Raw genomic sequence first — 25,248 nt, forward strand, 5'->3', positions numbered from 1 at the left:
AAGAGAGCAAACAAGAAGTACAATTATTCAGTGATCTGATTGTTTATAATAGACAACACATTTAATGGCAACACTCCAAATGACACCGTGTGAATGAAAATGTTTGTGCTTCAGAATGGGAACATTGTAAATATACTCAGCAATTAAACTTAACAGAGATGATTGAAAGAGAGTTCAGAAAATCAAATACATTACTTTCTACATATTGGATGAGTTACCAGTTGATTAATGAGTCAACTCTTTGTTACCTAATGGGCATTAACAGAGCTAATCTCTACAATATTAATGTTATCTTAACAAACAATAACAGAGCTAATCTCTATAACATTCATATTATCTTAGCAAATAATAACAGAGCTAATCTCTACAATATTAATGTTATCTTAACAAACAATAACAGAACAAATCTCTATAACATTAATATTATCTTAACAAACAATAACAGAGCTAATCTCTACATCTTTAGTGTTATCTTGACAAACAATAACAGAACAAATCTCTACAACATTAATGTTATCTTAACAAGCAATAACAGAGATAATCTCTGCAACTAACAGAGCTTATCTCTAGAACATTAATGTTATATTAGCAAATAATAACAGAGCTAATCTCTACAACATTAATGTTATCTTAACAAACAATAACAGAACAAATCTCTATAACATTAATGTTATCTTAACAAACAATAACAGAGCTAATCTCTACAACATTAATGTTATCTTAGCAAACAATAACAGAGCTAATCTCAACAATATTAATGTTATATTAACAAATAATAACAGAGCTAATCTCTACAACATTAATGTTATCTTGACAAACAATAACAGAGCTAATCTCTATAACATTAATGTTATCTTAACAAACAATAACAGAGCTAATCTCTACAACATTAATGTTATCTTAAGAAGCAATAACAGAGCTAATCTCTATAACATTAAAGTTATCTTAACAAACAATAACAGAGCTAATCTCTACAACATTAATGTTATATTAACAAACAATAACAGAGCTAATCTCTACAACATTAATGTTATATTAACATATAATAACAGAGCTAATCTCTACAACATTAATGTTATTGTAACAAACAATAACAGAGCTAATCTCTACAACATTAATGTTATATTAACAAACAATAACAGAGCTAATCTCTACAACATTAATGTTATATCAACAAATAATAACAGAGCTAATCTCTTTAACATTAATGTTATCTTAACAAACAATAACAGAACAAATCTCTACAATATTAATGTTATATTAACAAATAATAACAGAGCTAATCTCTACAACATTAATGTTATCTTAGCAAATAATAACAGAGCTAATCTCTACAATATTAATGTTATATTAACAAACAATAACAGAACAAATCTCTATAACATTAGTATTATCTTAACAAACAATAACAGAGCTAATCTCTACAATGTTAATGTTATCTTAACAAACAATAACAGAGATAATCTCTACAACATTAATTTATATTAAAAAATAATAGCAGAGCTAATCTCAACAACATTAATGTTATCTTAAGAAACAATAACAGAACAAATCTCTACAATATTAATGTTATATTAACAAATAATAACAGAGCTAATCTCTACAACATTAATGTTATCTTAGCAAACAATAACAGAGCTAATCTCTACAACATTAATGTTATATTAACAAATAATAACAGAACAAATCTCTACAACATTAATGTTATCTTAAGAAGCAATAATAGAGCTAATCTCTATAACATTAATGTTATCTTAACAAACAATAACAGAACAAATCTCTACAACATTAATGTTATATTAACAAATAATAACAGAACAAATCTCTACAATACTAATGTTATATTAACAAATAAGAACAGAGCTAATCTCTATAACATTAATGTTATCTTAACAAACAATAACAGAACAAATCTCTACAACATTAATGTTATATTAACAAATAATAACAGAACAAATCTCTACAACATTAATGTTATCTTAAGAAGCAATAATAGAGCTAATCTCTATAACATTAATGTTATCTTAACAAACAATAACAGAACAAATCTCTACAACATTAATGTTATCTTAACAAACAATAACAGAACAAATCTCTATAACATTAATGTTATCTTAACAAACAATAACAGAGATAATCTCTACAACATTAATGTTATCTTAACAAATAATAACAGAACAAATCTCTATAACATTAATTTATATTTAAAAAAATAATAGCAGAGCTAATCTCAACAACATTAATGTTATCTTAAGAAACAATAACATAGCTAATTTCTACAACATTAAAGTTATCTTACAAGCAATAACAGAGTTAATCTCTAAACATATTCTGTTTTATCTCTTTAAAAATGATAGAATTCATCTCTACAACATTACTGTGTTATCTCCTTTAAAATAACAGGGTTCATCTCTACCATGCAACTCTATTGTTTTACTCAACAAATAGGAAGCTCATTTCTACAATTTTTTTGGTTACATCTTGAACAAATACATGGCAATATTTTTTATATCTCTACAGCAATCACAGTCTTTCTGATGGTTTCTGCTTTGCCAAATTAATTACTTTATGAGTATTATGTCTCTGACTTCACCTCTTACACCATAGCCTGTGACCTAATCAGTATTATAGAACCCTTGGTTGATATTAACCTCAATAAAACTCACAACAGTCAACACCTGATTAGTTAACAGAAGAGAACACTTGACCACTAAAGGAGTAAAACAGATGACAGAAAAAAGTAATATAACTTTCACTGTATGTTATCACTTCATAAAATACTACAGTACAATCATGATAACACAATCTTATTATGACTTTAGAACTGTGAGTGCCCTTTTGTTGCAGCATATATAATAAAACTTCACAATCAATTCACTAGGAAAGACACTGAATGAAAGTATATTCTTATTTTATTTGACATTTTTTAAAATTTAATTTAGTATAAATGTAGTCTACAATATGCAAGTCTAGTGGAGGACTCAAAGATTGTCTCTGAAGATGATTAGGTAACCAAACATTTAAGAGTTTAATTCCTATGGAAATACTTTAATTTTTTTCATCATCAGCCAGTGGTCCAATTATTCATCAGGGATGGGCTAATTATGAGGCCTGGTAACATTTAAAGGTACACCATTGAAAGGGAAGAAAATGTATCCCTGCATCTGTTAAAGCAACATTTAATGAAGAGGGATTACATGGTAATTAGATACACCCTTTTACTCTTCTGTTCTATCACAATAAATGCAATTTTTTTTTTACACAAATCCACCATTTGTGATGTTACAATATTGAAGTAATCAAGCTAAATGAGACTGTACCCATCATTTTCTAAAACAAACAAGATTCAGCATATTGTAGAACCTGAGAATCTTTTATTAACATCTTTTTATCATTCTAAAACAGTGGGAGAGATCTGGGAATATTTCTACGGGAGCCGAGAAATAAGTGACACAATTAAAGTATCTCATCTGTGTTTAATTCATAAAAATAGTTGGGAAATATGTCTGTTAAATGCATGTATATGCCAAAAGAATTCATTACCAATGAGAAATGTCTTCACTTTGTACTGTTACACGAAGGCATTAAGGTATAGTCTTCAAGGTTACATGCAACTGCATTGAAACTTTTATTTTCTTACTTCAGACTAAATAGACAGAACATGCATGTAAACAAACAAAATACGGGGTAAATCCGTGACGATTCCTCTCTTAATCGTTCCCTTGCTGAGAATGTCTGCAGAGATGTTTATTTACTGCAATTCATACCATCGATTGTCTAGCTATTGTTTGTGTTGCATGTCCAAATCCCCCTTCTGAAGGCCTCGTTTCAGCAGCTGGTATCTTCTGCATGTGATGAATATATGCATTGTACAATGATACACATATTTTCTGTGGAGGCAACCAAAGGGATATTCTTGGTTATTTTTAAGAAGTAAAACTCAAGATAATAATTTTGATGGGCCACTAAATTTTGATAACACTGATCCCTCAGCATATCTGTAAAATTTACCAGTCCATTTAGCTTACAGGTGGTATACCGAGTTATACTGTGATATTTCCCCCGCTAGGGCCCCAACAATTCACTTCTTAAGAGTTCTATGGTACCAGTGTACAGACACAGTAATATGAGGGAAGGTGAGATTATTGTCAGAATTCAAATCGGGGTTTAAAATCCAGAAGGGTGAGTTATTTCACAATTTATTTACCTGATATTCATTTATGTAAATCACCTTATTCAAAGAGCCATCATTTATTTTTCATTTATGACTGACTGCAAGTAATAGTTTTCAATCAAACTTTTCTGAACTTTTTTTATTTTGTTTAATATTTATTTTTAACTTAATTTTTTATTTTGAAGCTTAAAAAATTCAACTTTACAATGTTAAATAATGAAGTTAATTTTCAAAATATGTCTGTAATAATTAATGTCTGATCAAATTATTAATTTGTTAAACAAACTTTCAATCATTCTTTCATAAATAATTAACACCTAGCTTATATATTGCAAGGTTAAATACATGAAATTGATTACATTGCCTGATTTAATTAATGTTTTGATTTTGAAAATTTATCCTATGATAATTTAACTGTTATAAGATTATTATCTAGAGTTCCTGACTCCCTTCCAGATTTGTCCATTAGAGTTTTAAACAACTCATACTTAGACAAAATAACTCTCAGAAGAATTATCAGGCTTCAGTACACATTGGCTTCTCAAGCAGAATAATTCACCAAATAGCTTTTCATTTTCTAAATTACTGAAACAGAAGTAAAGGCATTCAATGTATGACATCCATAAAGTGGACAGAATCAATGTAATCTTTAATGTTTTCAAAGGATCAAAGTTAATTTTGAAAACAAAATGATTTTTAAACTTTTAAATTGGAAGGGACAGACTTCCCTTAATACGGTAAAATAAAATTCAGTCACTTTTTTTTTTGAAAAATGCCATAATATGTTTACTCACTACTTTCCAATCATACTTCCATCTCCAAAAACAAAATACAACTAATTAAAACAAAGCAAACCAAAGAACTACTTAGCTCATTAATGTTCAACCAAATAAACAAGTTGTTTATGACTTGGGCAGAAATTGCTCCTTTTAAATGAATTCCATAATCTTCTCAAGCTGATTAATGAGTGCAGTTATATGTATATTGAATCATACTCAGAAACCTAATGGGGTAGAAATCTTCTTAAGATATCTAGATTCATTGCTTCATCATTCCTTTAAAATACTTGAGGTCACGTGTACTTTATCAGACTGATAAATGATGTCTTCACTGTCATATGTTCAAACAAATAGATGATAGGAATGCAGTTGTCATAACCACTTGTGAGAGTACAGTTCTCTCTAGATAGTAATGCAGTTGACATGACCACTTATGAAAGTACATAGGTTTAGAATGGTCACTGACGAGAGTTGACTAGTGGGTACAGTCACACACTGTGACAGCTGCACACTGCGCTGTCAGCATCTGAGGTAGCCCGTGTTTTGTCTGGACTACTCCATCTTAAATCAATGTTCCATTCACCGCCGGGCTCCTGCTGTTACAATGGAAATCTATTGTAACAATCAAAGAGGCCTCTTCCCCTGATTTCACTTATTGATTTGGGTACAATGATCTGTGGACTTGGTAAGCAATAAGATACCGATCCCCCATACACATGACACTGTGACATCAAATCCCTACAATACCCTGTTTACTACTGATTTAAAATATAAAACGAATTCTGCTCACTAAAAAAGTCAAATTAAGTTGGTTGCTTTGGATAAATATACAGTAAAGCAGCATATTGGCATATTGGATATGACAATCCAGTATTTAAGACAGTGTGTTTGAATCGACTGCTGTTACATACAAATACTCAATCAATTTCTTTAGGGTCCTTTCACTGCTACTGTTTATTAACTTAATTGCATTTGAAACTGGAGCATTATGTGAGTGGATGCAATGAAGAAAAATAATCTCTTTGATTTTCTTTAAAGAATCACTTACGTATTTAATTGGTGATGAATATGAAAAGAGATTTCTCTTAATTGTTAGCTGTAACAACTGCAAAACCTGTCATATAAGTTCTGCAGGCAAACATCATTATCAGAAAGCAGGAAGGGTAAACAAAACTTTTAATTAAGATTTTATTTACATAGAGCTGTATTACCACTATTATAATATTTATATATTTCTTTAAAATTCAGCCCCTAAAGTCTTAATCAGCCTCTTCAAAAACTGCCAATTATCTGTTTTTCTTGTCCATGCCTGTGATCCTTAAGAAATTGCTAGTGAAGACTAGCTGTAAATTATCCCAAGGTTTGCTGTGAATTTATCCCGTGGTTGTACAAATAAATGCACAAACACAACTAAGCTTTCTTGCACAAAAGAGTTCTGCTTCCACGTTATTGATTTTTTGGCTCTCCACTTTTTTCTTCGACCCTACGACTGTAAAGTATATGTTTGTAATGAAATTCTGGAAGAGGGTTAATTAATGGACAGTAATTTGTGATGTTGTAGCGAGTGGGCACAGTATCAATACTCTTTACAACATATTTTTTTTGGTACCAAATTCTTTCTGAAATTTATCATCCGATTTGCACATCTGGACTATCTCCTGAAGCTGAGGCAATATTTACTTTTGCTGCGAAGATTAGAAAGTCTTCTTGATGATGTGAAAAACATTTAGTTATGTATCTCCGCAGAGAGGGATCATTAAAAACAGGGATTACTAATTGATTTCAAACATCCCTCCATGTAAGTACAAATTAAATATTCCAGTTGAAAAATAACAAAGTGCTTGAAGTTTAAATTGACTCAAAAAATATACTTTGCCTGCTGTGTAATTATTTCATTTATGTAAAAGTAAATATCACATAATTCTAACTTGTCATATGGAAACCTGTTTATCATGCAGAATCCATTATCAAGATAATTGAATGGTTCCTTTGCTAAATTAAAAATGCTTCTTCAAAACTCCTCGAGGATATAGAAGTAGGAAAAAAGTTGTAAGGAAAGAATTCAGGAATCTTACTAACAAATTAGCTTTTACAAACTGTCAAACCCAGCAGGAGGGTTTCATTATGACAGTTTGGAGGAGCAGAACTATGGCTGTAGACGTTTTGAGATTCCATGGAGTGTTGGGAAGACAGTTTAGCTGTTTGTATGTCATTTAGCACAGACAAGCATGCCAGCAATGTTTCCACACTCCACTAATTCAGCTAACTGTTGTAAAATCAAACAAAAACAGGAACTGACAATACAACCTGCCTAAATTCTGACAAGGAAATAATTAAGCTACTACCTTAGGCTGAATGAAGTAACTTAATACTTATTATCAATCTACAAACACTTTAAACAACAAACAATTTGTAGTATATGATATTAATTATAAGAGATTTTAGTGCTTTCTGGTATGTGTTTGTTAACTTCTATCAATTTTGTAAGACAAATTCAACTCACTGCTACATGTATATCAATATCTGACTAGTTACAAAAAGAGACTCAAGCTAATGGTCAATAGAAGCAAATAGTCAAAGATAAAACAGAAGCAAACAGTCAAAGGTTAATCAGAGACAAATAGTTAAATGTCAAGTCGAAAAAATAGTCAATGGTCAAGCAGAAGCAAATAGTCAAAGGCAAAGCAGAAGCAAAAAGTTAAAGGTTGAGCAAAAGCAAATAGTCAAAGATAAAGCAGAAGCAAACAGTCAAAGGTTAATCAGAGACAAATAGTTAAATGTCAAGTCAAAAAAATAGTCAATGGTCAAGCAGAAGCAGATAGTCAAAGGCAAAGCAGAAGCAAAACGTCAAAGATAAGATGAAACAAATAATCAAAGATAAAGAAAAAGCAAATAGTCAAAGGTTAATCAGAGACAAATAGTCAAAGGTTATGCAAAAGTAAATAGTAAATGTTAAAGCAGATAAAAATAGTCAATGGTCAAGCAAAGCAAATAGTCAAAGTTAAAGCAGAAAAAAATAGTCAATGGTCAAGCAAAGCAAATAGTCAAAGTTAAAGCAGAAAAAAATAGTCAATGGTCAAGCAAAGCAAATAGTCAAAGATAAAGAAGAAGCAAATAGTCAAAGATAAAGAAGAAGCAAATATTCAAAGATAAAGCAGAACAATTTAGTCTATCCAATTCACTGGTAAAAAAGTTAAGATCTTGTTTATAAGACCAAAGCAGACCAAAGCAGATTGTATGATGAGTTAAAATATGCTAAGCTTTGATCACTGATGACAAACTCTACTGTAGATTCCTAAATATATGCGTGGAATTAATTATCGCATAATTTTGCGAGAAGCACAACACGCGAAATAAAATTACTCGCCTGTATTTTTATGTAGTTGAAATCTATGTAAAATCTCTTGATCAACCGTCCATTCGCGAATCAATATTTTCGCGATTTGACGTTGAAGAGCCCATTTGCAATATAATTACTCACGAAAAATGAGGAATCTATAGTATTTTTTAAAAAAAATTTTTGCAAAGCAAGATGATCTAACATTTCTTAATCATAAAATCATGGCCTAGCTGGTCAAGAATTTTACTCTCCCAACTTTATGACCTTGAATTAGGACATTCTCATATGCTATAGGGAACCTTTATATGAGCATCTAATTTTCTTTTCAAATACAACATGCCCAGACAATATGCATTGAAGGCAAATATGGCAGAGGCAGACATGATGGACATACAAATATTAAGTTTTCTTATTATCCCCCCAATTTTTATCGATTATATTTGTAAGGGTAAAAATATTATGCTTCTGAACCATTTTAAATATTTCTAAGTCTCAGCCAATGAAAAGCTCTGTTGAGATCATTGTCTTTGAATGTTGAAACAAGGTCATTGTTAACTTTGTGATGGTATTCACATGTTCTGTGTCAGACTGGTGGTTCGTTATGGATGACGGACATACTCTGCACACCCAGACACCTGATCATTCAGTGTTCTCTCTGTGATCTCACAGTGGGCTATAAAAACACAGGACAGACTCGGTACAACTCACTAATACCATTAATGCTTTGATGATCTTTTCATGCATGACTGAACTCTGACCCATGAAGACCTCTGCTTCTAACTAAATGTAACCTCTGTCTGATCAAAAAAGATTCCTCACGATATCTTTTTTGATAGATTCATGATATATAATATTTTTCTTGCTCCATATGTTTCATCTTTTACACTCAAGGTTAATCAAAATTCTGTTTGCTAAAAGGCTGAATTAGACACCTGACATCAAAGATTCTGCCATCTCTTTGATTCCCATTTCAGGAACATTGTTACAGAATTAAGCAAACAGTCGTTACAGCTAACAGCCAATTAGAATCAATAATTGAACTGAAATGCCCTTGTCATCATACATTACAGCCTCTTCTGCAGAGATATCAGTCATATTGCTGATGGAAAGAAAACACTATCAAAATCATACAAACAAGTTAACGGAGGTTGGCTTATAATTGCTTCCTAACAGCATCTGAATATCTGTAATTCCATGAATATAAGTCAATCATTTACCCACATTCATGTCTTAGCTTTATATATCTTTATCAAAATCAGGTTCTTTCAACATATTAATGCTTATTAATAGCAATAAAGAACTTTCAATTTAACCTCCACCCTTGCATTCCAGACTTTTCTAAATCTGTATCCAGACCAAACTACGAGTAGAGTAATGCATGTATTTTTACATTCATAGTGTTTGGCATCACTGTAATAAATTTTCATAAACATTGTTAGACCATTATTTACTGATTTGACCACATATTTTTCTCTTATGCCAATTATGACAAGAAGAACATGTCATATGTAACAGTTGATAGGGGCTGCTTACTCTGTCATGGCATCTGATCCCACCTCTAATGTTTTCAGAAATTTGCTCTGCTTCCATTCTCTACTGTTTCAATGGATTTTTTTATCTTGATTTCTGTTGGGTTTTTTTATATTTCATACAAAAATGACAACAACAAAAAATCTCCATAAAGAAGTTCTTCTTCACACTTTTCCTCTGTTACTTTTCTTCTCTGATTCTTTTTGTAGAACTGCATGTTTAGACAAGATCAAAAGTAAACAACCCATTCGGATGAAATAAAATTTCTTTTAAGTTTTTGAGATTAGAATTAAAAACTGAAATAATTTGTCTTCTAAGGTTTAAATCTTCAAGGCTTTTGGCATTACCTTTAAATAATAATCAAAGAGAAATATTTACTTAGATAAAACTTTGAAAAAATATTATAATTGAGAAAACATCCTCCAAACAAAACACAAACTCAAATTCTGCAAGGGCAGGGACATCATATTTAATATTCCATATTCTATAAACATATGTGACAAATTACTCATCCAGAATTTAAATTGTCACTCCTTCTTTTTCTTTTCAATCGATTAGTGTTTGATTACAATTGATTATTGATCTAATCGATCAATTCATGTCTGGATAAATGTAAACTTATTTCACAACTTGTCCAGTTAAACTGTACACATTAGATGTGAAGTTTATAACACATCAACTTTCCAGTGCCACCCCATAACAACAGATCTAAACCTTTTTTTCTGGCTGTCATGTTTCAACTCATCTTGCAATCAAGATCTGATCATTACTTAAGACTTCCTTCTCCACAGAAAAAAAAATTCGAGCAAATCAGTAACAAGATTGTCAGCGGACTACAATGACGGAATCTGATCAATTGTGTTCCTCTCGGTCCAAACGTCCTGATTAACCGGAGAGCTACTCAGATTTCGGACAATCGTACTTGACAACTGAGAGAATATTCATTGAACAAGAATTAAGTATAATATTCCATTCAGAGACAACAATGGTTTCTCTAGTAGTATTTGCATTTTGGATTAGAGCAAATAAATACATAATGTTTTTTTTCGTCTGTGTGGTCTGAATAGAAATCTTTAATAAATAGAGCCAGTTGTGTATTGATAAAATCAGACCCAAAATCAATATTTAAATCAATTTTTCTGCTGTTACAAGTTCTTCCCTTCCCGAGAGCTATTACGGAGAATTACAATACGCTATTGGAGAAGCCAGTCAATTCGTTTCAGACCTCAAGCTGTTGCGGTACTGTGTTTATCTTATTTACCTCAGTCTTATTTAGTCTCAGTATTGATTAGCAATGTTAGTACCAGTATACAATAAGTTCTGAAAATGTCCTGCTACTTCTTAGCATTCATGCAGCAAAGAATGTTTGCTTCCTTTTATTTACATTGTTTTGTTGATATTTTTTGTAGGTCTTGGATTTTTCCTCGGAATGAATGAACGCAATGGAGAGGTCGGTGTACAACCACAGCCTTCAGCAGATTGTCGTCGGAAATTCCATTGGCAAAATCGAGCACCGGGAACCAGCCTTCCTCAAGGGGGACCAACATCACACCCCCAAACTACAGACTTACCATCAGGAGGCCTACTACTTGTACTTCGTCGCTGTTCTTGGACTCCTTCTCAACATTCTAGTGGCCATCTTTATTTTCATCAGACGGACTATGAGAAAACTGACTAGCGCTTTTCTGGTTCATGCCTGTTTTTTGGACAGTCTAAAAGCTGCTTACTGCATTCCAATAGCCAACAATCTGATCACACAAATTAAACCCTCTGACTGCGACTTCTTCGGAGCTTCTTATGTGCTTATCATTACGGCTTCCATCTTTAATATGGTGGCTATGGTGTGCACGGAAGCCTACACTTTTGGAGAGGTGAACATTGGTGGAAATTCCCATGGTTCTCTGTGTTGTGTTATTTTTGGAATTATACTTGTGTATATTGCTAGCACCATTTTACATCTAGGACCTACATTGATAGGAGGCTACTTTGATTTTCATCCTCAGATTGGGAGTTGTTCTTTTGTGTTAGGGAAGCAGACGGGCTATGTGGCCCATGTGATGTGGATTATCATCATTACGCTGGCAGTACTGTTTGTAATCCACTTTATCTGTAAGCTGTACAAAGAGATTCAGCTTAACCATCCTAATCGCGTCTCCATGCTGGTCCGTTCATCCATCACAATCACAGACAATCCCCTAAATTCCACGTGCAACATCCGCAGTATGATTCAAGACTCAAGTCAGCGTGCTAAAATGTTTGTGCTCAGCACAATTGCATTTGTTTTGTGTTGGTATCCTTTGTTTTTGCTCATACTTGTTGACTCTGAATTCAAACAACGACCAAAGATGTACCAAGCCTTTAGCTTCATTGCTTGGACACAAGGCACAATTCAGCCCATACTCTACATCTGCTTTGATCGCCATGTTGACATTTTGGCAAAATACATTTACTGTGATCGTTACCGACAACAACATCTGGCTGCCCTTGCGGAATGGTTAACGACACAAGCTGAAATCAACCACCAAGAACAGCATGAAGAAGGTGAAGGTCAAGGTCAAAGTGAGTTTACCCCAGGTCAAGGTCAAACTGGTATTGAGGATACCAGTAGTATTAACATGGATGACTGTATTAGTGCTCTAAGCTCGCGAAGCACTTATAGATCTCGGCCGAGTCACGAGGCCACCCCTGAGTCAAACTCAGACAATACGTCCAGCTTGCTCCTGAGTCGAGCTGAGGCCCATACTTCCAGTAACCCTCAAATCCGCGGAGACTTTCGTATATCATGCTAAATCTGTTTTAAGATTACACACAGAATGATGACTGCTGGTCCATCATTCTACTGCTATAATATATGTATATTTATTTAGATATTAAAGTTATTCACTGGTTGAATCTTTTAGTACAGTTTTATTCTTATGTCACCAACATAGCAAATTATCTTGGAATCTTATGCTTAGCATAATTGTCATGAAATTTTTTTTATTGAAAATATTAATGGTCTGCATAATTAAAATTCAAGACTGACAAGTGACAATTTCCATTAAGTATATAAATGAATCCTTGATATCATCTGTACAAGTGAAAAATAGACATTTGTAACTTGAGTTAATTATTAATTAAATATGAGTTAATTATTAATTAAAAATGATATCCAAATTATTTGAAAACCAAATGCACCAATTCTCTGCAATCAGTCTGGATAATTTTTTTTACCAAATTCAAATGAGCAACATCTTAATCAGCAAAATTGTAGAATCGCAGTCGACTTCTTTCTTTTATTGATTGGACAAATGGGAGTCTTATTTTTGGCCACAAAACGTCCATTAAATGCCTTCTTACATAACCTTGCTTTTAAGTAAATTGAACTGTACAGTGTGATTCTGGTGCGTGAACACTGGTTCAGTCTTGATACTGGGATATTATTTACATACATACCCTTAAGAAATACATAAATCCCTTCATTTAGATGATTTATAACTTTGTCCCTAAGTACCACAAAACTTTGTTCAAATCAATTTTTCTCCAAAAGCCAAAGTACCAGTCTTTTACCATTGCTTTGTTAGACAGTGAATTTGTAAACATTAATTTTGTGATGTTATCCCAGCCTATACCCAGTCTATGACGTTAACTGGTTAGGAAGCTATTTGAATTCACAATTTTTCTTGATTTATATTCACATTCAGACACTGGTTTCAGAATTCTCAAAATATGAATAATATGTCTTCTATCAGTATCACTGATTTACGCAAATATATATCTGGTGTAAGTCGTTATCCTCACGGTTAAAACATAAAGCGCTTCTCTATGATGGAGACCACATAAGAAGAAACACAGATATTACTGTCCTTTCCTATTGCCATCATATGACATTTAGCCATAATAACTTCAGGAAATTGTTTTCTCTCTATAAATTTCTGCCAAACCTACACAAAATATTTAATCAGAAATCTGTAAAAACAAATCTTTGTCGTGGTTTAATGTTCTCTGACATAAGTGAATCACCCCAAACTGATGTTCACATTAGCCGTAACAAACCAGAACTAGAAGGTACATAAGATAGGTTTTATTGACTCTCAGACCTTTCTTTCCCACATTCATTGATTCTTACACTTCTAGTATTTTGAGACAATGAGTTTTTATTCTGAGATTACTTTTAACAAAATGCCCTTTCTTAATGAAGACTAAAGTTTCCCATGTGGTGCAGTGGTCAGAGCATATAGTCACGAAGTAAGGAGTTGGATCCTTAATGTCTCTGGAAAGTCACCCATATAATGCAGTGGTTAAAGCATTGGCTCTAGAGTTGCTGAGTAAGGAGTTGATTCTAACATTCCAGGTTAGTCATATGAGTGGTGAAGTGGATAGAGTGTCTGCTTTAAAGTCTCAGAGTATGGAATTGATCCTTGTGTCGGAGATGTGTCCTTCAGATGAGACTGTATAAACCAACATCCCATGTCGCAGTAGGGGTTGGCATAAAAAAGATCCCTCACTGCTTAATCAATGGCTCTCATTGCTGAATATACCATATATACTTGCCTATAAGTCGGTTGTATTTTTTAAAGTTATTTTGGAGGGATTTGCCATTGACCCGCTTATAAGTCAGTACAATTTTTTTTGCCAAAATCGGGTGACAATTTTAGGTAAATCCATTGATGTTTTAACCTGGTTTTAATTAATATTTTTTGAAATGAAACCAATATTTAATCTTACATCATTAAACAAATAAGTAATGCTCACTTAAGATACAAAAAATTATTAGAATATGTAAATACTGGTACTTTATGTATAATCTAAGAATACATAAATTATCATATATATCCAGACATTTTCTTCGATAATTGTCGGAAATTTCAGCGTCCAGAAAAATACCAATCTCTTTATGACTCGCCTATAAGTCAGACATAGAGTATAAGACCAAAATTTAACCCCCCAAAACCGACTTATAGGCATATATATACGGTAGGCATAGATTTGCAGCCTTTGATGGCCAAGTAGTGACTTCTTGATATGGGTGAAAAATTGTCAAAGGGACATTAAACAAACAAAATCAAGCCACTACTTTATACTTCTTTAAACACACAATACAAACTTCTCAGAGCTCTCTCTCTTATCTTACTATTTTCTTTACACCCACACAGACATGCACAGAATGACACAAATTATGTAATGGAAAGTGATTTATAATGCTATTCATCTTTTGTATATGTGCAGAAACTCTCATACATATAGCAGAAATGTTTTTTGAACTGAGGAATTCATAGAAAAGAGTAGACAATATATTTTTGAAAGAATGATTACTTGTCAAGGCATTTTAGCATAAATTCAATATTTCCATCAGTATGTCTGGAAAGTTATCATTCACAGAATTTGTACAGCAATCAACCTACAATAAGATGTGATAAATCTTCCTCATAAAGCCTACAGACTCATGAATTAACAACCATCAACTTAAACTCCACAAGAATCACAGCAAAGACAAGATGCCTACCAAAATGTCTACTTCATCAGGAAGATAAAGCTGTTAATATAATGAAGTCAATGGAGTCAATTAGACCACATAAAAAATAATCAGAAGCTAAACTCTGGTGTCTCTACCTAATATTGGTCAAGTCTTCCAATCTAAACAAAGTAATCCAGACAATGCAAGCCCTGAACAGTTAAACTGCCAGTAAGAATAGAATAACATCTATATTTGATTTTCATCTTCATAATTAATAATAAAATTATCAATAAACTAGATTTCATGTGTGTATATGTTTCATATATTGCTGGTTTGTAGTCTTACTTCTGCTGGGTTCACCTTCTTGTACTTTGTTTAAACAGAGTAGGCAATTAATGAGTCGTGGGGAAGCCTCTGTCTACCAGTACAGAGAATGGGGGCAGTAGAACACACAGCTTCATTACCTGTAAACCGAGACCCTTTTATCTAATGAATTACCACCTACAACAAATCGTGACTAATAGCAGAAGTACAAAAAACGCTGTACTGAGATGGAGTACCATTAGTTGATGATCTACAGAAATTAGTGCAATACAGTAAATAAAGATGTGTAGTAAACCAACAATGACAGGGTATAGAATACAAGTAGGTGTGTTATACTAACTGCCAGACAGACAGATGTCATGGCTTGCTGAACATCAGAAATCATCTGTTAGAGTTATTTACCTTGGACCCTTGACTTCCTCTCGCACATGCCTATTAAGATGCATGGTTTCCATGACAATTTTATCCACCTCCTCATTAGTGTGGGTCATGTGACAATCCACCTGGTCTTCTGGCTTCAAAATCAAAATTTAATATAATTAATACAGTCAAACTGAAATTAAACTTTGAGATATCCTGATATCATCAGATTTATGAAAATTAGGTTAAAAAACATATAGTAAAAAGTGTTGAGACTGCCAAATCACTGTGACATTTCCCCATTATTTGAGATATTTAAAAGTGTTCCAGATAGCAAAATTCAAATTTATATTAACAATATAGCTGGACATAGAGTAAAAGCTAAAATCATACATGTTAACTCTCCCGATTTAGGCGGGAGTCTACCGCTTTTTCACTCCATCTCCCGCCTACCGATTTAATTCAGAAATCTACCGCTTTTCTACAAAAGCTGCGTCTAAAGTATTTTTGGTTCGCTTGGGTATCCATTTTTGAAGCCACTCTCATAAAATCTCGCTAGATATCGCGTGATTTGACTCGGAATCATACAAACGCTTTTTTTGTACATAGATTTCAAGCACGGATTTGACAACGACAACAATACAAGACTACCAGTGATTACATTGGTTACGATAAATTAATCAACATCCCTGCCATGAAAAAGGAGATACAGCTTTTAAGAATTAGATGAAAACATTTGACATCGTCTTTAAAAGCACAGAAGCTCACAACTTTATCAATAAAGTCAATAGAAATCACTCGATTGACCAAGCCATGTGGCACATCTCTACTTTCGTTTTCGATCATCGCGGGAAATCTGATTTATATAACGAAAGATAGGAACTTGTTTAAGATCTAGATTAAACCATGTCATCATTTGTTTTGTTTAAAAACTGAATGAACATTCAGAATTATTGCTTCTAGGCTATATTAGCAAAGATCACTCTTCAAAAGGCTAAGTAAAGCAGCCAATCCAAGCAAAATGATGAGCATGAAAAATATTTGAATTTGTACAATTTATGTCAAACTTAAGGTGTTTCTGTCTTCTTCTTTGCTGTTGATATTTAAGATTAATTAGTGTAGGTACCTGATTTCATTTAAGGCTCATAATATACATGTATAATACATGAAAGATATCGATAATCCAAGCGTTAAACAACAAGCGCGCAATGCTACCGCTTTTGAGGTCTGAATCTCCCTATTTTTCATCACAATAGGTTAACATGTATGCAAAATGTTGAATTAGTTCGGATTAGACTATTCAACAAAAAAATGACTCTTACTCAATGACTAACTATTTCTTTCAAAGAATGTCAAGTTTATAGACCATTTCTATCAAATTTTGCTGTTAAGTGAACAGAAAGACAATGAGTCTTAACTTCAATAACTTGCAACAACACTGTACCTGTAAATACTAGTACCAAAAGACGTTTTTATATCACTGAAGCCTGAGCAATATGGAGTTCAAGAAAATAAAGTCTGCATAGCGAGATCATTGACTACAAATAAAATTTAAGATTTGCCCGATTGTGACTGTCTGATCTAAAAGAACATCAAGGTCATTGCACAAATCATTTTCCACCAAAAAATTATCAATTCAACATCAAGTCTTGGGGAATAAAAATATATTTTATTAGTACAAATTTTACTAGTAACTTAAAGTCCATGAGATTCTAGATAGATATGAATATTTGAATATTTCTTTGTATGTATATTGTAAAACTTGGAGTTTGACCCCCTCTTGTGTTTCAAATTAGTCTGGAAGAGGGGAGGGAAATAATTTTAATAGGATATAAAATATAACATTCTCTATTCAAAGCAAGCTGAAATAGATTTAGCAGTTAATGAGAAGACAATGATGTTTAAAAGTTTATAACTGAGAAATGACACACCACACACAACAAAAAGCAAAAACAGACAGCTATAAGTCATCTGAAAGAATAAGATGACCTAATCATTTTAAACCTTCTTATGAGGTTGGGAAAGTGTTCTTCTGTTCACATGATTTACAAGAAATCTTAAGAAAAGTTGAATGCTGGTACTTCAGGGAACAAAAAATAACAGAAAAGGATATGAGTGGTGGTTGCAAAGTGTAAAGAGAGACAACTCTGTGTAAATTTCACTAATAAAATATGGATTAGGCCATATAAAATTAATCTTATATATTTTCCCCGCCCGCCCCTCTCAAAACTCCCGCCCCGATGTTTTTTATTTTGATTTTTGGGTATTTTCATGTATTTTTATTCAGTAAGAATTTGGGTCAAAGTTTAAGAGTTATCTCCCGTCTGTATTAAAAGTCGCGTGTCGCTATTTATAGCAAAAATGCCATGTGAAGAATGGAGAAAAATCGGCAATAAAAGCAGTTTAAATGTCTAAGGAAAAGATAATTTGTCAGTATAGAGAAGGCAGAGAAGAAAAAATAGCATACCATCACTGGCAGGAGCAAGTATGTAGAGAGATTGTAACTAAGTAAAAATAGACGAGGAAAATGACACCTGGTCAAGTTATATATAACGATCTCCAGCTGTGTGACTTAGCTTTGAAATAAAAAAAATCTACAACATGGACAGACTTAAGAGAAGGCCTAGATTTTTCAGTAGAATAATTATTAGAACATTTATATAGATTTTGCAAAATAAGAAGTCACGCATACACAATTTATTGGTATCCCCACCTTATTTTGTTCAGGGTGTCTCCGTACGTATAATGTGTACTTGATAATTTGTTAATTAACAATAAATATTTAACTTTTTAAGCGAGAATCTCTCTTTAAATATCTAAAAGACTATGAAAAGAATTAAATCTATTCATATTTGCATTAAGGTAATGAAAAAAATGTGTACGGGGCGTCCATTGTTTTGTTGATACTTAGGCCTATATATGAATTAACAATAATAAAAAATAAAAAATAAAATCCGCCCACCCGCCCCAATTTTTTTGCAAATTAGGATGAGAATCTAAAGATTAATTTTACCTGGCCTTATTTCAGTCTCTGGGTATCATATATATAATAGATAGTATAGATGATAAATACTTCAGCTATTCCAGTTTGGTCCTTTTTTGTAGAAAGGTATTTTAAACACTTTTTAATGTAATACTAGATACAAGATTTTTATTAGTCCAATTTGGTCCCCTGGAGGAGCAAAAAAGATTTACAAACAAAAGAAGGAGGAGGATCCAAATCATAGAATAAACATGATTTTACATATAATGAGAGCAATGCTTAATTGTATAATCGTTGATAAAAACAAATACAGGAGATATACTGAATATACATACATGTATTGTATATGTAATATAATAGATAAAAGTGTGTTTAGTAAAAAAGCTCTCTAATACCCTCTAGTAAATCACAGTGTATTGCTGTTTATTAATGCTAATCAATTTTCGGATGTGACTTCTATATATGATCTACCTTGATCCAGACGTCAGTATTGAGGTAACTGAAGGGTAGAGGAATCCTATCAGCCTTGTGTACAGCTGTCTTACTGAAATCTATCGACCTCCTGTCCAGACGAGGTGGAGTTCCTATTAACCAGAAAAATCTAGAAGTACATCACAATGACCTTATCAATATGTATTAGCGACAATCAAGACAAGTGGATAGAAATCAAAGAACCATCCTTCTTATACAAATAAAAGGATCACAAGAAAATTGATAGTAGACATCTAATACAGGGTGATTTGCACCTGTTTTAAGCCTAGCAATAGTAAAGCCCGCTTCCTCCAAACTTTTGGCGAGACCTATGGCTGGCTGGTCTCCCATTCTACCAGCAGGGAACTGGTCCAAACCAATCTGAATCATCCCCCGTAGGAATGTCCCAGCAGTTAAAACCACTGACCCACCATAAATTCTCTCACCAGATTCTGAAAAAGAAGAGATATGTGTTAACTTTCATGTTAAAATTTGACCAGTTGAAAGAGTATGCTTATTTCTCAATTAGGCACCTGCTCCCATCTTTGAAATTTCCAGGAGTCTGTGTTTTAAGTTCTGTTTACAGATTTGTAATGTATGTCAAGTTTTTTTTAATACAATCACTGTTTTTTTTAACTTCAATTGAACCTTTGACTTCGATGAGTAAATAAAAACTTGCAGTTCAAATAATTTGAAAACTAAGACGAACATAGACAACAGATTACATGTGTAATGGGGAGAGGAGAAAATGCAGCAGACCAGACAGGGATTCAAACCCGGGCCCCCTGAATCTCCTGACAGGTGCTCTACCAACTGAGGCATCTGGCCACCGGCGATTGAATCCGGCTGACCGCCACACACTGATTAAGTAAAGTTGAACCTATTTGTGACTTTGAGGAAATCCTACCTAGTATGACCCCTGAACACCTCTGTTTCATGGTGGGGAGGTCGGGACTCAGACTCTGTCCCAGTATAAAGTCCTCCACTGCCCCAGCCATCACTGTCAGGTTCGGGGTGTTCAATACCTCTCTCTGGATCTCTGTTTTGTACATCAATCGGTCAATCTGGGCACGAGGCCCCTGTTAACGTAAACAATTAAAACTCATTTATTTTCTAGTCATAAATTTTTGTTACAACTACTAAATATGATTTTAAAAAAAACAACTTTGTAAATCATTATATCAAGGTGTATGGATCAGTGTTTATTTACCCAGACAGCTGGCCCTTTCTTTCTATTCAGCATTTTGTAGTGGATCCCTGTTTTATCTGCAGGCAAAAAGTTAATCACATACCAGTGTAAGACTTAATTAAGAACTCTGGAGACAGTCATAAAAACAGTGATTGGGAAGGCCATGAAGGTCAATGGGTCAACTGTCAAAATTTTTAATGGGCCATATTGAAAATGAATGGGACTTCTACAATGTATACATTTTGAAGGGTCATTTTACGACATAATAAAATGACACATAAACATGAAATGTGAAAGAAAATAAATCATATCTAATTTTTCATGCATGCTGTGCAGGATCTTGAGGAATCTGTGTACAATGTATATTGGTACCAGCCTCTCCCAATCACTGATATACTGTATACAGGGAAAATTTTGCCCCCATTTTATTTTCGCCCCCTCTCCCTCGTGGCAATTGGGCAACTTGAAAATGGGGTGAATTCAAAGCAAATGGCATTATTACTTTTAACAGAACTGTGTCTGAGCAAATTCAAAATAGGGCAAAATTGTTTGCAGGTGTTAAAGTGTAAAATTAAAACTGGGGGAAAATAACCCTATACACAATAACATTCCACCTACCACAGACTCGACCACACACTCCATCCAGGGCGTCCACCTCCATCATCAGATGACCCTTACCAATCCCCCCAAAGGAGGGGTTACATGACATCTCACCTACAAGTATCAGGTGTCTCAATTAGTACCCCCCTCCATCATCAGATGACCCTTACCAATCCCCCCAAAGGAGGGATTACATGACATCTCACTTACAAGTATCAGGGGTCTCAATCAGTACCCCCCTCCATCATCAGATGACCCTTACCAATCCCCCCAAAGGAGGGGTTAAATGACATCTCACCTACAAATACAGGTGTCTCAATCAGTACCCCCCTCAGACATCAGGTGACCCTTACCAATCCCACCAAAGGAGGGGTTACACAACATCTCACCTACAAGTATCAGGTGTCTCAATTATTGAATTAGTACAGACAATGTCAGACATATCCTATCATCTTAGACTTAAAGAATACTCTGTGTAACATTTTTATTGGGTACCTGATCATACAAAGTTAAACCTTGTAATCATAAACTCAACAAGACTGAGAAAACATTCAAGATATCCAAGGATTTGAGATATCAAGAATTACGTTATAAAATACTAAAATAATGAGCTGTTTAGACTTCCAAATCACTTTGGCACATTTCTTGTATTCGGGATATCGGTGTTCAAGATACCAAAGTTCAACTGTGCTTGTCTAATTCCTCATAAAGTTCAAAAATTCAAAAACATGAAAAAGGTATGAACTTTGTTCCTATACAATATTTGCAAGCAGTGAGGAGGAGAAAATTTTTTGCATATATTCTCATTTTCAAAGACCTCCACTTAGATTTCTTTTGGGTCATTTCTGGCCAAATACAGAATGCACAACGGAAAATTTTCAGTGTATTCAACAGGAAAGGAGAAAATGTATGGCCCAACCAGGAATCGAACCCAGGACACCTGCATCACTAGTCAGGTGCTCTAGGGACTGACCTACCCAGGCTGATATCCATGGCCCAAACCATTACATTCCTCCCTCCTTAAATGGTCTTCACCCTAGGAAACACAACCCAAGTTCTTTTATTGAACCCTGGCAGGACTTTCACCTGCAACTCCAGGGTTGATCAAAGGCATCAAATCTCTAACAGGTAAGGAGACGATGTATGCCTGGACCGGAAATCAAACCTGGGTCCCTTGCATCATTAGTCAGGTGCTCTACCAACTGAGCTACACACACGTCCAGTCCAAAGACTATTTCTACCTACGTAGCTATTAATAGCTACGTAGGTATTTAAACCTACCCAAAGTAGCTATATTTACCTACTTTTTGTACCATCTGCATTTTGTGACCAAAAGACCAAACGGCGCAACATGGTGAATACCATATATTTTGATACAGTCACACTAATGATGAATACGACAAAATTTTGGCCAAAAAATGATTACTTCCTAAATCTTCAATTTTACATTAATTTCTATACAAAATTGTTAATTTATGAAGTAATCATTTTTTGGTCAAATTTTTGTCATATTCCATCATCAGTGTGACTGTATCAAGAAATATGGTACTCACCATTTTGCGCCGTTCAGCCGTTTGACCACAAAATGCAAGTAAAGAAGAAAGTAGGTAAAAATAGCTACTTTGGGTAGGTTTAAATACCTACATAGCTATTAATAGCTACGTAGGTAGAAATAGTCTTTGGACTGGACCTGACACAGGCCATTATCTAAGTCCCAAACCATTAGGCAGGTCCAGAAAAATCACTATATTTAGCTATATAGCTTAATCTACCTATATAGCTTTATTTACCTACATAATATAGCTTTATTTAGCTATTTCAGAGTAAATTTCTGTTTTATGTAAAGCAGACAAAAAAGTCACATAATGAGGCAGTATTAGTTTTCAACTTTGAAATGGACTGAAAACAATTCACCAAAAACCCACTTATAAAAATGTTTCTCCTTTTGTGCAATTGCAATCAAAGATCTAAAAGTTTTGGGGCTATGTATAACAGTTAATCTGTGAGTAAGCAGCTACTTTAACAAAGAAAAGCAGTTTTGGTCAACAAGATAATTGATTGGTAATAATTGAGCACAATGCAAGGCAATCACATTTAGTCATGCCTCACCACACTTCCAGCTATCCAAACAATAGAGATACATTTTTTGGTTAAAAAGTGTTTAAAAGAGGCAATGATTTTACTATCTATGCCCTAGGTTGTTTTTATCAAACCTTTTAAAAAATATATATACCATAATTTACATGCGACTTTTTGTCTGCTTTTCATAAAACAGAAACTTATTCCAAAATAGTTAAATAAAGCTATATTAGGCAAGATAGAATTTATCTTTAGATTCTCATCCTAATTTGCTAAAATATTGGGGCGGGTGGGCGGATTTTATTTTTTATAATTGTTAAATTGGAAGTATCAACAAAACATGGACTCTCGTAAACATTTTTTGTTATGTTAATACGGCACATGCCAAACAAAATGGGGTGGGGATACCGATAAATTGTGTATGCATGTCAGACTTCCCCAAATGCCTTTTAGTTTTACCAACCTCTGTTTTCTGTAAAATATCACATTCTACTGGAAAACCTAGGCCTGAACAGTTTTAAGATTTAACATTTTCTTAGCATTCTTTAAAGTCTGCCTACGATGTTTTATTATTTTTTTTTCAAAGAAAAATCACACACAGTTGGAGATCGTTTAAAACTTGACCAGGTGTTATTTTTCCCTGTCTATTTTTCCTTAATTAAAATCTCTCTAATTTCCTCAAGCCATTAACATGATTAATACTATCTAGAGGTGTTTATGTTATTTTTTCTTCTCTGCCTTTTTTACACTGACAATTTATCTTTTCATTACATAATTGCCGATTTTTCGCCATTCTTCACATGGCTCTTTTGCTTTAAATAGCGACACGCGACTTAATACAGACGAGGGATAACTCTTAAACTTTGACCAAAATTCTTGCTGAATAAAAATACATGGAAAATACTTTTAACACCCAAAAATCGAAATAAAAAACACCGGGGCGGGACATTTTGAGAGGGGCGGGCGGGGATGTGAATCTAAAGATTAATTTTATCTGGCCTTATATAGGTAAATAAAGCTATATAGGTAAATTAAGCTATATAGCTAAATATAGTGATTTTCCTGGACCTGTTAGGCATTACACCAGTATGGATTCATATCATACAAAACCTGTATCCCTGTACTTGGATATTATGACATAATGTAATCTATTTTTTTTACTTGCCGACTGTACTGATTTTGTGGGTGAGGAGCAGTGTACGGGACCCCATCCGCGCTGAAGCACACGCCGCCTCTGTCCCCGCATGCCCTCCCCCGACCACTATGACGTCATATTTCTGTTCAGCAGACTGGCTATGATTCAACCTGTGAAGTATTTTCCTAACACACATTGAGGGCTTACAATCAGGAATACTGCAGCTGTGTCTCGGAAGTTTCGCAACATTTTTCATCGCCGTTATCATGACCATCCTCCCTACTGTTAAACTAAAAATGTTCAGAGTTTCATCATTTCAACATCACTTGCATTGGGTAACATGTGTCGACTAGTGACAATTCAGCAAAACAGAGCAAATCATGGTTTCCTTTTGATAGTAAATTATCCACTCGAAAATTCCATGTGTTCAATGTTGACAGCAAAAATTCGAACTACAATCCCGAATATTGGAATAACGAGCCCGATTTTAAATTGGTAGCGTTATTCTTGTTCCAGCTTTCGCGAAAGCTAGGAATCAAAACTTTTGAATGAGAAGAGATAAGGCTTTCGTATATTACAAATGCAATTGGGCACAAACACAATGAATACATGAAATCAACTATTCTAGTATGCCCCGATAAAATGTGAGGCTAAACATAAGTTATAACCGGGTATTATCCTTGACAAGGGCTGAACATACTAAATATACTAGCCTATGATTTTTTTTTACCCGGGACCTTGACCTTGAAGTCTGACCTACTTTTCAAAATTTTAACATTACTAAATATATTTGTCATAACTTTTGAAAGAGGAAAGACAGGACGGGACTATTACACATTACCTGTGA

At 33.7% G+C, this 25,248-nt stretch overlaps 2 protein-coding genes across 3 annotated transcripts in view; one reads left to right on the forward strand and one right to left on the reverse strand.

Moving 5' to 3' along the window:
* Positions 1-24,649, reverse strand: part of LOC134253295 (protein MTO1 homolog, mitochondrial-like) — a 37,329-nt gene extending 12,680 nt beyond the window's left edge. The window contains exons 1-7 of the mRNA XM_062735811.1: positions 24,428-24,649; positions 21,206-21,301; positions 20,609-20,664; positions 20,306-20,477; positions 19,674-19,850; positions 19,399-19,511; positions 15,987-16,099 (exon numbers count right to left, since the gene is read on the reverse strand). Coding sequence (XP_062591795.1) covers positions 15,987-16,099; positions 19,399-19,511; positions 19,674-19,850; positions 20,306-20,477; positions 20,609-20,664; positions 21,206-21,301; positions 24,428-24,512 — 812 coding nt within the window. The 5' untranslated portion in view covers positions 24,513-24,649. The remainder of the gene's footprint in view (positions 1-15,986; positions 16,100-19,398; positions 19,512-19,673; positions 19,851-20,305; positions 20,478-20,608; positions 20,665-21,205; positions 21,302-24,427) is intronic.
* Positions 4,065-12,715, forward strand: LOC134253302 (sphingosine 1-phosphate receptor 1-like). Of its 2 annotated transcripts, none has more exons than XM_062735819.1 (2): positions 4,065-4,182; positions 11,233-12,715. In XM_062735819.1, the coding sequence occupies exon 2, from the start codon at positions 11,257-11,259 to the stop codon at positions 12,610-12,612; it is 1,356 nt and encodes a 451-aa protein (XP_062591803.1). In that variant the 5' UTR covers positions 4,065-4,182; positions 11,233-11,256; the 3' UTR covers positions 12,613-12,715. The 2 variants fall into 2 exon arrangements, with proteins under 2 accessions (XP_062591803.1, XP_062591805.1); XM_062735821.1 differs by lacking the exon at positions 4,065-4,182 and adding an exon at positions 6,383-6,751.
* Positions 24,650-25,248: the final 599 nt, after the last annotated feature.

The sequence above is a fragment of the Saccostrea cucullata genome, unplaced genomic scaffold (genome assembly GCF_032062105.1).
Source record: "Saccostrea cucullata isolate Sc308-1 unplaced genomic scaffold, CSIRO_AGI_Scuc_v1 ctg176, whole genome shotgun sequence".
In the NCBI taxonomy this organism is placed as follows: domain Eukaryota; kingdom Metazoa; phylum Mollusca; class Bivalvia; order Ostreida; family Ostreidae; genus Saccostrea; species Saccostrea cuccullata.

Excerpts from the sequence above, each read along its gene's own strand:
- LOC134253302 (XM_062735819.1), top strand. The coding sequence starts at position 11,257 with ATGAACGCAATGGAGAGGTCGGTGTACAACCACAGCCTTCAGCAGATT.